Consider the following 15,177-nt stretch of genomic DNA (forward strand, 5'->3'; position numbering starts at 1 on the left):
AGCGCAGAGAGCGTGTGTGCTTCAATCCTGCACTAATGTTAATGTCCAGGGTCTCTGTGTTCGGATTTCATGACAGTGTCAAAGTTACACGATAGAGGGCGTAATTTCACTGCTATGAAATCAATTCGCTCTCATCTAGACGAGGATAATTTTCCGTGTTCTATGTTGCAGACTTCTCACCAACTGCAGTAAATGTTACAAACACACACTTATCTTAATTTTAATATTAATATTAGACAGAACACAAGAACCTCACCACAGACCATTTTAAACCACATTTTCCCTGTTTAATTAGAGGACTGAAGACTTACTGAAACTATAATAAATGTTTCTATCATGACTTTACATTGTGCAGGAAATCTCAATTTCAATTTCCTCGTCCTCTTCCTCTTCGTCATCTGTTTGGGTTAAAAAGCGAACAAATCTCAATTTGCCGTTCTGCTTATTCATTCTAGTCTAGACATCTTTGCTTAGAATATTTTGGAGTGGGCGGGGCGTCTCTTTATGCAATTGACGCTACAATCTATTTTTTACAAATTCTTACATTGAGAATAAGAAGAAAGAAAAAAACCAAGCAGCACAAACTACAGCTAATAAATGGAAACTTATATAAAACTTTTAATCAGCATTTAAAAGTGTTAATCCGCATAAAAAAAACTGACCGTTATGCTCGCTCCGCGTGGACGGCTGCGCGGCGTAATTGTGTTGGTGAATATTAACGTGACACCGTTTGAGGACGACGGGGCTTTGATGCCTTGCGTCGATTTCCTCCTCCTCTTCGTCATCTGTTTGTGTTAAAATAAAACAAAACGTCAATTTGCCGGTCTGCTTATTCTAGTCTAGACAAGTTTACTTAGAATAACATGCAGTGGGCGGGGCGTCTCTTTACGCATTTGACGCTAAAATCTAGTATTAACCACCACAAATTCTTACATTGTAAAAAACACACAATAAGCAACAATACTTACAACTAATAAATGAAAACTTATCTAAAAGTGTAAAGTACACCGTTTTAATCCGCATAAAAAAAGCTGACCGTTACTCACCAGGATCGCTGTCACTGCTGCTCCCGCTGTTCGGAGGAGTGTCCAGCGGCAGTGTTGTGGAAGTCGGTGTGGATGACGGTCTACACGGCTTTGAGCTGTCAGTCAGAGGGAAAGGGCACACCACTGACGGATCAATGCACTGTGAGGCAGCAGGAGTGCTCATGTCCTGAAGGTAGCTGTCGCTCCTGAAGGACTCCTTCTTTGCCGCCTGGAGCGACGCTAATCTCTCCGACACCGCCTTCTCCAGTTTAGCCGCAGCGGAGAAACCACTCCACATACAGTCCTGAATGATAATCGGGGAGTAGTCAATGGCCGCCGGTGGCTGTTCGTGCTGCTGGTTATAGAAATCCTCATCATCATTGTCGAAATAGAATGGCTGGTAAGAGTCGTAGTAGAAATCGTAATTTTTTCTCGCCATACTTGAATTCAGCGCCATGGTGAATGCCTGTGAATAAATAATGGATAAAACCGCCCTTTAAATGTTGCACAACTTGTTATTTATCTTAAAGGGGCGATCACAGTGCTCTTTTCGTTCCTCTGACTTCCATTCATACGCGTGCGAATGAGTCAGACCGGAACGGAAGCTCCTACGAAAAATTTCACATCACGTGGAGACGTGGGACGAGAAGAAGCATAGTCATATAAATAACGTTACGTATTTATATGTCATAAATGAGTAGAAGTAGAAATTCAAACATTGAGGAAGCGCTCATTTTAGCCGTGGCGCAATGTATTTTATATAATACATCTTTAAACGATTCTATAATTTAAAAAAAGCTACATGGTTTGCAGTGTCAATAGTTCTAATGTTTCTAAACAGGAAAAGATGGTACATTTGAACGACGACACATTTTATCATTTTTTTTTTATTGCTTAGTGTGTATATAATTTATATAACGTTATATATATATATATATATATAGAGAGAGAGAGAGAGAGAGAGAGAGAGAGAGATAGGAGAGAACAATATGATAAGACGCTTTCGACGCCGTCGCAAAAGACACAGTATAAGCACATATTAATCCATGTTGTGATAGCGTGGGAAACCGTTAGTCTGACGCCGCCTTCACACTGGCAGTTGAAATCAGCTCCGTAATACGCAATACGCCCCCAGTGGACGTCGTACACAACGGTGAAAAGTGTCGGAAGCCTCGGAACCGAGTAGAACAAAAATGGCGGAAAGGTTGGAAAGGCTGACAGCGCGACACCCTGAAATACTCCCTGAAATCCTCACCGTTGTTCAGACGCAGCTCACCCACCAGGCGGTGAAACTCCCCGTACTGATACCTCTCTGCCAGGTAGTATTTTACCCACATGGATCTCTTTTTTTTTGCTTGCTTCTCAGGAGAGCAACAGCAAGAGCATTGACAAGTCTACGATTAGCCATAATATAATTTTCTGGCTGTATGTGAATGAGCGGGAAAATGGCCACAACATTGAATTGTACAATATTTAAATATTTAATTGTATTAACTGCATAAATTACGTTATAAAATCATTAAAATGAAAAAATGACATGACAACTTGTCGTTATAAAATCATTATTTATTTTATTAAAAGTTAAGAATTCAGGTTTGTTTATCAGTACCATAGCAACGCCAACTTCCGCTGGAATTGTCGGATAGGAACCTTCCGTAGCCTTTCGCAAGAGTTCAATTTTTTGAACGCATCCGGATGGCCAATGGACACGATTTTTTTTGCACCGCACTCGTTCGCACCTGGTTCGGACCCATTCGCATGCGGTCTGCGAATCTCCATAGAAAATGAATGACTTCCGGTCGTTTCGCTGCCGTATCGGAGCTGATTTCAACTGCCAGTGTGAAGGCGGCGTGAGTCTAGTGTGACTGCCGCACCTTAGTCTAAATTACAAACTCATCAACTGAATGTGTCACGCATTAAACAATAGAGAAACTTATGTAAACTTAAAATATCTAAGAATATAGTCTTGATTTTATAATCAAAAAGGTTTAAAGACCAAAAGTTGGCCATAGATAGATAGATAGATAGATAAAAACGTCCAATGTGAAAATAAATCATTCGGAAAGACTTACCGTAGATGTGGTGAAACTGAATAAAGACTGAACAATCAGGGAGATGTCAGTGTATGTGAACTATCAGGTGAAAGTAAGTCCAAAGCAGTGTTGCCAGATCTCGCGAGACAAATAAGCAACCAGGCCTGTGAAAACAAGCACAAAACAAGAGACTTTTTCTATGGAATCCCCCTAGGTTCTGGGAAGAGTAATAACAGTGAATAACAGTGAATAAAATAAATAAACAGTGTTCACGGTTTTACAATTCGTGTGGACGGATTTTAAACTGTGGTTACAGATTGTCAATTTACATCCATGTGGACAGATTGGTAAACTGTGCGCAGTTTTACAAAACTGCTCACATGGTACAGTTTATTTATTTTTCTCCCCCCTGAGCTTCAGGACAATGACCAATGGGAGTTAAACCAACCTTTAACATAATTTAACATTAGAAAACTGATGGGCTATCAAATATAGACTGATGTACCGAGTACATTATATACACAGTAAACATCTGATAATTAAAATTTGCACACAGAAATAAAAATCCTGAATTCACAAATTATTTTTTTTATTATTGAATAATAAAAACTCTCATACAGTCCAATCATTCCAACTCGCCTGCATTTATTTAAAGTTTACCACTCACTGACAACGTTTTCCTAACCAGAAAAAAAAAGATTGCCCTGCTCTGCCTCTGATTGGCTAGTACTCATTGCCATCTGGGTCAGAGCCAATTAGAAGCAGGATGTGGGTGGGAAAAAACTCTGCTGTCTCCTGTGTATGGGGAAAAGGGAGGGACAGAGAGAACAGGCTAGAACTCCTACATTTAAATAACATATAGAAAATATCTGGTTGATAACTTATTATGGAGCTGGGAACAAGCCCAAATAAGCAACTACCCTTTAGAAACAAGCCCAGACTTACTGTCTATGCTCTAACTCTACTAGATATTCATGCGCTGTACCCGCCAAATGTGCAGGGCATAGAAAGATGAACAGAATACAAACTTGTTAGTTTGTTGTTAGTTGTTCTAAAAAACATATAACTGAATAAAAATGCATGTAGAAATAAAAATAAATAATGTTTAAGATTTGACCTTATTTAATTTACTTAACTTGTCATCGCGGAGTTGTCGCTTTAATGGTAACATCTCGGTTACGTATGTAACCATGGTTCCCTGAATAGGGAACGAGATGCTGCGGTGACGTCACCGGTATGGGAAACACCTTCGGTGTGACGAATGTCTGAATCCCTATACCATCTCGCCAATCCTATTGGCCAAATAGCACTTGGCACCAACCTTACGCATGCGCACGCATGATATACCTGGGTGCCACGTGCCATTTCGCTCAGATTTCATGAACTGAAGAAGAAGAATGCTATCAAGGTATGGAACGGCCAGGACCGCAGCATCTCGTTCCCTATTCAGGGAACCATGGTTACATACGAACCGAGATGTTCCCTATCATAGGTCACTTCGATGCTGCGGTGACGTCACCGGTATGGGAACGCTATACCATAACGCCTGACGTACCTGATAGCTGGGATCCAAGGAAGCATCTGCTCAAGCGGAGAGAACCTGGGAGCCAGGAGCCATCCTCACATCCAGACTGTAAGACTTGATAAAAGTGCTCGGTGAGGACCAGCCTGCCGCAGCACAGATATCATCCATCGAAGATCCACTGAGAAAGGCTCGAGAAGAAGCCACTGCTCTCGTGGAATGAGCTTTAACTCCTGAGGGCGAAGCGAGTCCGCGTGCCTCATAGGCTAAAGATATTGCTTCTACCAGCCAATGGGACATGCGTTGTTTTGTAACAGCATGGCCTTTACTCTTATGTCCAAAACAGACAAACAGCTGGTCAGAATCACGCCATGGGGCTGTATGATCCACATAAGCCTTTAAAGCTCTGACAGGGCAAATGCTTAGATCTCCTGACCCCGCCTCAGCAGGGGGTAAAGCCTCCAGGACTATTTGCTGAAAGCGAAAGGGATTAGATGCGACCTTAGGGACATAATTAGGCCTTGGTCGCAACAACACTTTCACAGAGCCCGTTGCAAATTCCATGCACGAGGGTGAGACAGAGAGAGCCTGTAAATCCCCAACTCTCTTGAGGGAGGATAAAGCCATAAGAAGAACTGTCTTCAAAGTCAGGATTTTATCTGTTATAGTTTCCAGGGGTTCAAACGGATGCCCTGATAAACCTTGCAACACAATAGATAAATCCAATGAAGGAACTCGCACGGGGCGGAAAGGCCTCAGCCGTCGCGCACCCTGTACAAAACGAGAAACCAGCGGATGACGGCCCACTGAGGCACGATCTATATATTCGTGGTAAGCTGCCACGTAAACTTTTAGAGTGGCCGGCGTCACTCCATCAGAAAAACGGTCCTGAAGGAACTCCAGCACTGAAGCCACTGGGCAGTAAACTGGATCCATATTACGAACTCCACACCAGGTCGTAAACAGTTTCCACTTGAAAGCATATAAGCGTCTCATGGAAGCAGCTCTAGAATTCAGTATAGTCTCGGTGGTTTCGACAGAAAGACCGGGACATACTAGCTCACTCCACTCAGAGGCCACGCCCACAGTCTCCATAGATCTGGCCTTGGGTGCCAAATCATGCCCTGTGCTTGTGATAATAAATCCTGCCTGAGGGGAATCTCCCATGGAGAGCCCGCTAACAGACCGATCAGGTCCACAAACCATGGCTGTTTGTGCCACTTCAGAGCTACCAGCAGCAGCTGTTCCACTCTGTCCAGCTGTGTTCTGGATAATACCGCTGGGATTAAACGAATCAGGGGAAAAGCATACAAGCTGGTCTTGGGCCAACGTGAGCTAACGCGTCCAAGCCCAGGGGCGATGGAGGGCATAGGGAGAACCATAGCGGGCAATGCGTAGTCATGCACGACGCGAATAAGTCCACTCTCGCTTCTCCAAAAAGAGGTTCACCGTCTGGGGGTGTAATCTCCATTCCCCTTGCTCCAGAGTCTGTCTGGATAGCAGATCCGCTCCGAAGTTCAAACGTCTGGGGACATGAACAGCTCGGATCGACAGAAATTTCTTCTGAGACCAAAGAAGAATATGTCTCGCCAGCCTGCACAGGGGGCGAGAGCGTAATCCTCCCTGATGATTCAGATATGACACAACCGATCTGTTGTCTGACCTGAGCAGCACATGACGGCCCATCAGCAGATTCGAGAAATACTGGAGAGCTAGAAAAACTGCCAGTAATTCTAACCTGTTTATGTGCCAACTGCGTTGTGTCGCTGTCCACACTCCGCGGGCTAGGCGCCCTTGACAAACAGCTCCCCAACCGGTCCAAGACGCATCCGTCGTGACGGTCTCCCGGAAAGCACAAATCCCCAGCCAAACTCCAGCTAGAAGAAATTCTGTTGACATCCACAGTTTTATCGACATCACACACCTCCGTGTCACCGAGATCGTCCGATGCGGAGGACAATGGGGTGAAATGTTCTGTCTTTTCGTCCACCACTGAAAAGGGCGCATGTGAAGTAATCCCAGATGGATTACAGCGAATGCCGCTGCCATTAGACCTAAAAGTCTGAGGCACAAGCCCACTGTCACTGTGCGACGCGCTTTGAAGCAATGCACACATGACGCAATCAACTGAGCGCGCGGGAGAGATAGCTTTGCTGTCATCGCGCGAGAGTCCAAGTCCATTCCCAGAAAGGTTAACCGTTGAGAGGGAATTAAAACGCTTTTCTGGAAGTTCATACGCAAGCCCAGGCTTTGTAAATGATTCAGCACAAGGTCCCAGTGAGAGTGTGCTTGAGTCTGCGATTGTGTTAACACCAGCCAATCATCTAGGTAATTCAAAACGCGAACGCCCCGGAGCCGCAACGGGGCCAGAGCTGCGTCCATGCATTTTGAAAAAGTACGGGGAGCGAGAGCTAAGCCAAAGGGAAGAATGCGGTACTGATACGCTTTGCCCTCCAAAGGGAATCTGAGGAACTTCCTGTGTCTCTTGATGATCTGAATATGAAAATATGCATCCTTCAGATCGATCGTGACAAACTAGTCGTTTGGTTGAATCTGAGACAAAATAGACTTTACTGTTAACATCTTGATTTTGCTCATCCTGAGTGCAAGATTCAAACGGCGTAAATCTAAAATAGGCCGCAACCCGGTATCACAAAATAGCGGCTGTAAAACCATGACTCCATCTGAAAGGGGTGTACTTCCTCTATAGCCCCTTTGCTCAGCAGAGTTGACACTTACTGTCGCAGCACCGCTATTTCCATCGGTTTCACGACCGTGGGAAGAGTTCCGCGGAAAGGAGGCGGGCCTTTTCGAAACTGAATGGTGTATCCGTGACAAATTGTGCGTAACACCCATTGAGAAATATCGGGCAAGCGTTCCCACGTGGCCCGAAACAACATTAGCAGTCTCAAGATTTCCACATCTTGCAACGCTATCACATGCGTTAAAATGTCAGGGCACGAAAAACTCGTGGCGTTCGTGCACAGAGGGAGTACATGCGCAGACGTTGTTGCGTTTTGTTGTGTATAATCCTGAAACGTGTCCACGGCAGGAATTAGTCCAACAGGATGAACATCAGGTTCTGTCGCTAGCGAAAAAGCGGCGGCTGTGTGAGCCGTCATAACAGGTCGTTTTTGCCAGACCCCTGAACCGTCCCTCGAATTCTGAAAGCTAGATTGCGCAGATTGACTGAGGGATCGTTTGGTATAACAACTCGATCCAATGCTGCTTGAAGCGCTGTTTGCGGCAAGACAGACATTGTTTGAGTATGGGGACTGCAGTGAGAGGGTTGGATGCGCAAGAGCGGTCCAACAGCGCTCTCTAGTGGAGGGCACAGTCCCTGGCAAGCAGCGAGAACATCAGGAGCTGCTATTCGGGGCCCGAGAACGAGAGGCATTAGCCGTCGAGCTCAGGTTCAACCTTTTTCGCTGTCTTTGGTGAGCCGGAGGAAAAACCTTAGGGCCAATCCTTACGAGGGGGCGCCATAGGTGAAGGCTCTTCCCGAGAGGCAACTCGTTGGCGGTGAGATGAGGTTGAGCGAGAACGCGCGGGCGCCTGCCGGCGTTCAGCCTCCCTGGGCCAGCGAGGAATCAGCTGGCAGAAAGCGGCTGATTGCTGCTTCGCTGCTCTAAACTTCTCCACCACCGAAGTAACAGCCTCTCCGAATAAACCATCCTTAGAAACGGGGGCGTCCATGAGAAAAGATTTGTCCTTTTCTTTAATATCGGTGAGATTAAGCCAGAGGTGGCGCTCGACCGTAACTAATCCAGCCATGGAACGGCCCACTGCACGGGCAGTATGTTTGGTAGCACGTAGCGCCAAATCCGTTGCTCGCCGTAATTCCTTCACGGCCTCGGGTGTGATACCCTCCCCTTCATCAAGCTCCTTTAAGAGCTCAGCTTGGTAGGCCTGAAGGACCGCCATAGAGTGGAGCGAAGCGGCCGCTTGACCAGCAGTCATGTAGGATTTCCTAACGAGGCTGGACGTGACTCGACACGCCTTAGAGGGAAGAAGGGGGCGAGACTTCCATGCCGCGGCCAAATTAGGTGCGAGGTGTTCGGCGAGAGTCTCTTCCACCGGAGGCATCGCCGCATAGCCCTGGTTCGCCATATACGAAATGGTGGTGAAATCCGCAGCTGCAGCGTTGGTAATACGTGCCGAGTACGGCTGTTTCCAGGACCTCGAAACCTCCTGGTGGAGGTCCGGGAAAAAGGGCAAAGGCCTTCGGGGCTGTACAGCTGTACGACTGGTTAGAAAACGCTCGTCCAGCTTAGATGAAGGTTGGGCCTCGGCCTTCTCAACCTCCCAATCCAGCCCCAGTTTTTTTTTGTTTTGTAAATTTTTTTAATGCCAAGGTACCAAAGATACTTAATACAGATAATATCACCGTTGCGTGCAAAGAGATGACATTACATGCAAAGCACCATTTATAGACATATGTGTAGTCTGTGTGTTCGATGCATTCTATATTGCTCTCTCTCTTTTACCTCTGTCACCGCTTAAATCGTTTTCACTCCCTCTAGTGTTGCTACTAGGGCTGTTCGATTCCACAATTTTTCCAATTCCTGGTCCTGGAATCGATGGGAATCGATTCCTCACTGTTGTTTTCGATTCTTGTTTTTTTTTTATTAAAGGAACCTATTCTCACAATGATGACTGCAGAATAGGTAGTATAATGTATCCTTCCTATAATATTCGTATAATATTTTAGACGATGCAAAAATTTAAATTTTGTCAGCTTTGCCCATGAAATTAGTCATAGCCCAGTTCAGCAGGGACATGCGTTTATCGCATAAATTAAATAATACATGAAGTGTCTGAAATAAATGTGCACAGTTCAGCTTAATGATGAAGTTTACTTTGTATACTTTGCACAATATTAACAAACTGTACACTGAAACAAAATAACCAGAACATTAATGACTGATAGAGCTCATGGTTTATCTGTCAACTGAAAATAATCTTTTATATCACAATTGTTGTAATTATGGCTTTGGTTAATTTTGTTTCTGAAACTAACTGAAGGCTACATCCTAAAATTCTTCTTTCTGTTTATTTTCGTGAATTTAAATGTGTGCAGCCTTTGTCGGATGTAGTCTTCCGTTTGAGAGACTTCCAATGATTAGTTTTGTTAAACTGAAATAAGACTCTGAGTTAGGAGTCGATTCCCCTTGATGGAATCGATTCCAACCATTGGAATTGACTCTCGATTCCCAACGCCTCGGAATCGATTCTTTTTGGAATCGATTCCCAGCCCTAGTTGCTACGTTATCTAATGTGGGTGGGAGTGGTCAGAAATTGAGAGCATGCAGGTTTATAGGCACCCAGGGTCCTCATGCCGGGAGCGATAAACTGTAGCTAGCTGTTAACGTGTCGGAGTGCAGCAGTGTTCCGGGGTGCTGTTTGTAGCGCAAGGTATTTCCAAACTATCCGTGTTGTATGACTAATTATTATTTGGGTTCAGTGCACTGAGCGAGATCTTATTGTCTTGATGGGTTAAGGGGTTGCAGAGAGTTTGCCAACGGTGCTATTGTATGTGTGTGCATGCTTCCGAAACAACACGTTTCGAATGCCTAGACTGATGAGCACAGAGGAGGCTTCCGTGACCCTGGTGAGATTGTGAATGTTAACGGCGTGGGGGCGTGTGTTTAGCAGCTATTTGTAATAGACTGACTGATGATGAATTTTAGGTGCGCAGAGCACTTAATTGGGTTTTTTGTTTGTTTGTTTTTCAGAGGCTGCCGCAATCTGATTTTCGGCTGCTGTTCTCTTGAATTTGTTTAAAGGTGTAAATGTGTATAAATGTGCAGGTGCTGTGTTTTTTTTCTTAGACACGTTTCCGATTTGTTTATTTATTTATTTTTATTTTTATTTTTTTCCCACTAAGTGGTGGGTTGTAAAAGATTTGTTAGCGAACTGATTGTGACCACCAGCTAGCGTTTTTTTTGTAACTTTTTTTTCATGTTGTTTGTTTCCTCCCCTTCCCTAGTAATAGTCTTCGGGGTGGAATGGGCCCATAGGATAGGCAAGCTTATCAGGTTCTAGCTTGGTTTCCTTAGAGGGCTTTTACACTGGGCTCATTTGCTGCGGTGCGAGCCCGAGTGCAATTGTTCCCGGCGCCGCACACAGCGTTGGTCTGCTTTCACACTCTAGTTGTATCGAACCCAGGTGTGTTTGCAGTCACCTTACGTCATCGCAAACACACATGGAAAACGCATGGAGAACATAAGCAACTGAGCATAGTTGTAATTTTTTTGTTATTTTTGTGGTATTATGCACAGTCTAATAATTGTAATAATTTTACTTAATTTTAATTAATTTAATTTAGTCTTTTAGGAGTGTGTGGAATCAACCTCGGCTCTCTCGTGTGTTGAGGAAACAATGATATCGACAGTGTTACACATGCGCGGGATACTTTACTTCCTGAACAAGTACGACCCGAGTCCGTGTTGCTTGCACATTCACGCGAACCGCGCCACAGCTCGGGAGCAAGCGAACTCAGACCACCTTCTCCAGGTAGTCTCGGTTTCGGTACCCCAGTGCGCACCAGGGTCCAATGATAGCGTTCACATTAGCAATTTTTCATGCGAACCGTGCCCCGTTCCACACTAAAGTGCCAGTGTGAAAGCCCCCTTAGTGTGTCACCCATTTTGAACCGATGTGTGCAGTGTAGTGCTGGGATATGTGCATCAAGGAGCATGGTTGCCATGGTTATGTAGGCTGAGTTTGTAGTGTTTGTTCTACCATAAAAGTAGTGTGCTTAAGTTCACGTGTAGCTTGTGAAACCTAGGCCTGGTCCAGCTCGTAACCTGGGGGGCCGCCCTCCTATGGCTTATCCCCATGTATTTACGTGTTATTTATTGACGATCAAAAGTGACTAAATTTTAAAGATTAAATAAAGATTGTATCTTTCTACTTTGCTAAACCAAGCCTGTGCATGTGTTCTTTTTGTAACAGAGTCCCCTTGCCCTACCGGTTGTATCCAAGGGGTGGTGTAGCTAGCATTGCCATAGCTTTACGGTGGGCTACATTTTGGCGCAGTCGGCTAGGTAGCATTTGTGTCGCTAGGTTACTCTACTTAAGCAGCACCTGTGTGGGTGTGTGTGAGTACATAAGCGTGTATAGAGAACAGCGGCTGGCAACAATATGAGTGACGGAGAAGAGTCCGCAGGAGAGTTACAGCAGCTACGACAACATTTGGTGCAGCTCCAGGCTGAAAATAAGAGACTTTTGGGGGGCGGTACAGTAGGCAATGCTAGTAGCAGTGCTACTATACCCAGCCTGTTCGACGGGAGCAAGAGCTCTTTATACCTTGAGAGCGGCGGTGCCCAATGTTTTCTGGCTCTGCAACTGCAGGGTCTTTGTCTGTCAAAGAATGGATTGAAGAAGCGAAAAGTTGTATTTGAGCAATGCAAATGTCTAATTTTGACAAGGCATTGTTTTTGTTTGATCACTTAGTCAATAATTGAAGTCTTAAGAAAATTGTATGGGTGTGCTAAATCATATGTTTACTGGAAACAGCGTTTCTTTAATAGAAAGCAAAAGGTGAAATGAAAGTTTGAGTTCTCTCATGCTTTAATGGAAATGCTGGATAAAGTAAAACAGTCAAATGAAGGTGCCATCAGAAACCCTGATATCGTTCTGCGAGACCAGTTCTGTGAAAATCTCTCTGATCCTATGTTACGTAGAGAACTCAAGAGATTGGTACGAGCAGATAGTGGGTGGACTCTTCTATCCACCCTAACCTAGCACCAGGCCCAGACAATCCCCTTAGGCAGTCCAGAAACTAGCAATTCCTAGTGTGCAGAGCCACACGCTGGGAAGGGATGTGTATGGCTCATTGCATTCTCAAACTTATGATAATTTAGTCAAAAATTGTCCTGTATTGACTGTTTCTATGGGAGATGTAATAGTTCCCTGCTTAATTGACACTGGTTCAATGGTGACCACCATCACCTAGAGTTGGATGTGGGGGTATTAGGACAATGCATTCCGAGGAGGGGAATTTTAATTGTTAAAGACCCAGAGAATGGCCCTCTTAAAGACTGCAAGCTTATAACACCCGGGATACTGGGAATGAATGTAATTGGGGAATGCTATCAAGTCCTTTTTGAACAATATGGCTCACAGCTCTTCCACTCCCCTCCTGTGAAATCTGCGGCACCAGCAGCCCGATGTGCACTGAGACACTGTGAACAGATCCAGGCCATTGTAAATGCACCGAAGCCATTTAAAGTCCATGGGAAAGGGGCCATCTGACTTGAGGCAGGAGCCCTAATCATGGTCCCGGTTACATGCCCCTCAGCAGCGTTTTTGCTGGAGCCCTTGGGCTTTGACAAGGAGCAGTTGCCTGAAGGCCTACTTGTGTCCCCCACCCTGGTGCTGGTGAGAAAGGGCTACAACCTACAAGTTGTGGCTGCGGCTGTGACGGGAACAGCTGCCTCTATATCAGTCAACCCTTCTTGGGAACAGTGTCAAGCTTATGTCTCAACACAGGATGTAGTTGAGTGCTGCAGTTTCCCTGAGTATACGGAGCCAGACTTCCCAGCAACAAGCGGCTCAGGCCAGGGCCCTCCTTGTCCAGTATAGTAACATCTTTTCCCAAGGGGAGGGAGACCTAGGATGCACGGATTTAATCAGCCATGAGATTCCCCTGTTGGACAATGTTCCTGTTCAACAGCCATATCGTAGAATTCCACCCTCCCAGTATGAAACAGTAAAGGCACACATCCAACAGCTCCTGGATAGTAAAGTCATTAGAGAAAGTAGCAGTCCATATTCTTCCCCGATAGTCCTGGTGACCAAGAAGGATGGGAGTTTGCGCCTCTGTGTAGATTACAGGCAGTTAAACGCAAAAACCCGCCGTGACGCATATCCCCTTCCCCGTATAAAAGAATCATTGGATGCACTTTTAGGAGCAAGATGGTTCTCCACCTTTGACCTCGCAAGTGGATATAATCAGGTTCCAATGGTGGAGCTTGATAAATCAAAGATTGCCTTCTGTACACCTTTTGGCCTGTTTGAGTTCAACATAATGGCATCTGGACTGTGTAATGCCCCTGGAACATTCCATAGCTTGGAGCGTATGTTCGGCGTTTGGATATACCAGTCCGTTCTACTGTACCTGGATGATGTGATCGTCTTTTCCGCCACTTTTCAGCAGAATCTGGAAAGGCTGAGAGAGATGTTTTCCCGCCTGCAAAAACAGGGACTAAAAGTAAAACTGTCAAAACGCCATTTCTTCCAGCACCAGGTCAGTTACTTGGGGCATGTTGTCTCTGCTGAGGGAGTTGCCACGAATCCTGCCAAGATAGAGGTGGTCAAGGAGAGGAGATGCCCTGGACACCTGGCCAAATTGCGATCCTTTCTCAGGTTCGCAATCTATTATCGCCTCTTCGTGGAGGGATTTTCAAAGTTGGCAGCCCCACTTCATCAGTTGGTAGGTAGACTCAGCAGACCTCGAAGAAAGGGAAAGACCCTTCCAGTTCCCCTGGCATCGGCCTGGGATGAAGGATCTGAGCGAGCATTCCTGTCTCTGAAGGAGCAACTTACCTCTGGTTCAGTGCTGGCATATACCAACTTTGAGAAGCCTTTCATCTTGGAAGTGGATGCCAGTTACGGAGGCCTTGGTACGGTCCTCTCCCAAGAACATGAAGGGAAAATTCGTCCAGTCGCACTTGCCAGTCAGAGACTGAGAGCTACTGAAAGAAATATGGAGAATTATAGCTCCATTAAGCTGGAACTACTTGAGGTAAAGTGGGCAGTAATGGAGAAGTTCCGTGAATATTTGCTGGGGAACCATTTCTCAATATTCACTGACAAAAACCCCCTGAGCCATCTGCTTACAGCAAAGCTGGGCGCAAACGAGCAGCAGTGGGCTTCCCAGCTGGCGTCATTCAATTTTACCCTTAGATATCGGCCAGGCAAGAGCAATCAGAATGCGGATGCCCTTTCTCGTCAGTATCTAGAATGCTCCACCTTCGGGACAGAGGTCCCAGCATTGGGTGCATTGACCAGCCTTGGTCCAACGCCTGCTATAGAGGGCCAATGCGGGGAAGTGGTGGCCTTACCAGGGCATTCACCTCAGGATCTCAGCTTGCTTCAGGAAGCTGACCCGGTCATTGGACCCTTGAAGAAGTACTATCAAGAAGGACGACGGCCAGGTGCAAGGGAGCGTGAAGCATTACCCAGATCCAGCAGAGCCCTGCTCCAACACTGGGATCGCCTAGTCGACGAAGGAGGAGTTCTTTATTGTCTGATTTATGCAACAGGGGGAGGTCTGGAAACTCTCCAACTATTGCTGACCCAGTGCCTGCAAATAGAAGTCCTACGGAGTGTCCATGACGAGCAAGGGTACCAAGGCACGGAAAGAACACTCCAGCTACTTTGGAGCCAATGTTTTTGGACTAGTATGACTAAAGATGCTGAACAGTGGTGCCAGCAGTGCCAGCAATGTGTTGTGGGGAAGGCTGTCCAGCCCAAGGTTCGTACATATTGGAGCACGATGCAGGCCACTCGACCAAATTAAATCTTGGCTCTTGACTTTACTCTGCTAGAGCCGTCCAGTGATGGATGAGAGAATGTCCTGATCCTTACA

At 45.6% G+C, this 15,177-nt stretch overlaps 1 protein-coding gene across 1 annotated transcript; it reads right to left on the reverse strand.

Moving 5' to 3' along the window:
* Window positions 1-265: 265 nt before the first annotated feature.
* Window positions 266-3,266, reverse strand: LOC132096394 (transcriptional regulator Myc-B-like). The gene is made up of 4 exons (XM_059501717.1): window positions 3,098-3,266; window positions 1,047-1,491; window positions 663-785; window positions 266-398 (listed from the first exon to the last, which is right to left on the reverse strand). The coding sequence occupies exons 2-4, from the start codon at window positions 1,480-1,482 to the stop codon at window positions 343-345; spliced, it is 615 nt and encodes a 204-aa protein (XP_059357700.1). The 5' UTR covers window positions 1,483-1,491; window positions 3,098-3,266; the 3' UTR covers window positions 266-342.
* Window positions 3,267-15,177: the final 11,911 nt, after the last annotated feature.

This window comes from Carassius carassius, chromosome 20, assembly GCF_963082965.1.
Source record: "Carassius carassius chromosome 20, fCarCar2.1, whole genome shotgun sequence".
Classification (NCBI taxonomy): Eukaryota; Metazoa; Chordata; class Actinopteri; order Cypriniformes; family Cyprinidae; genus Carassius; species Carassius carassius.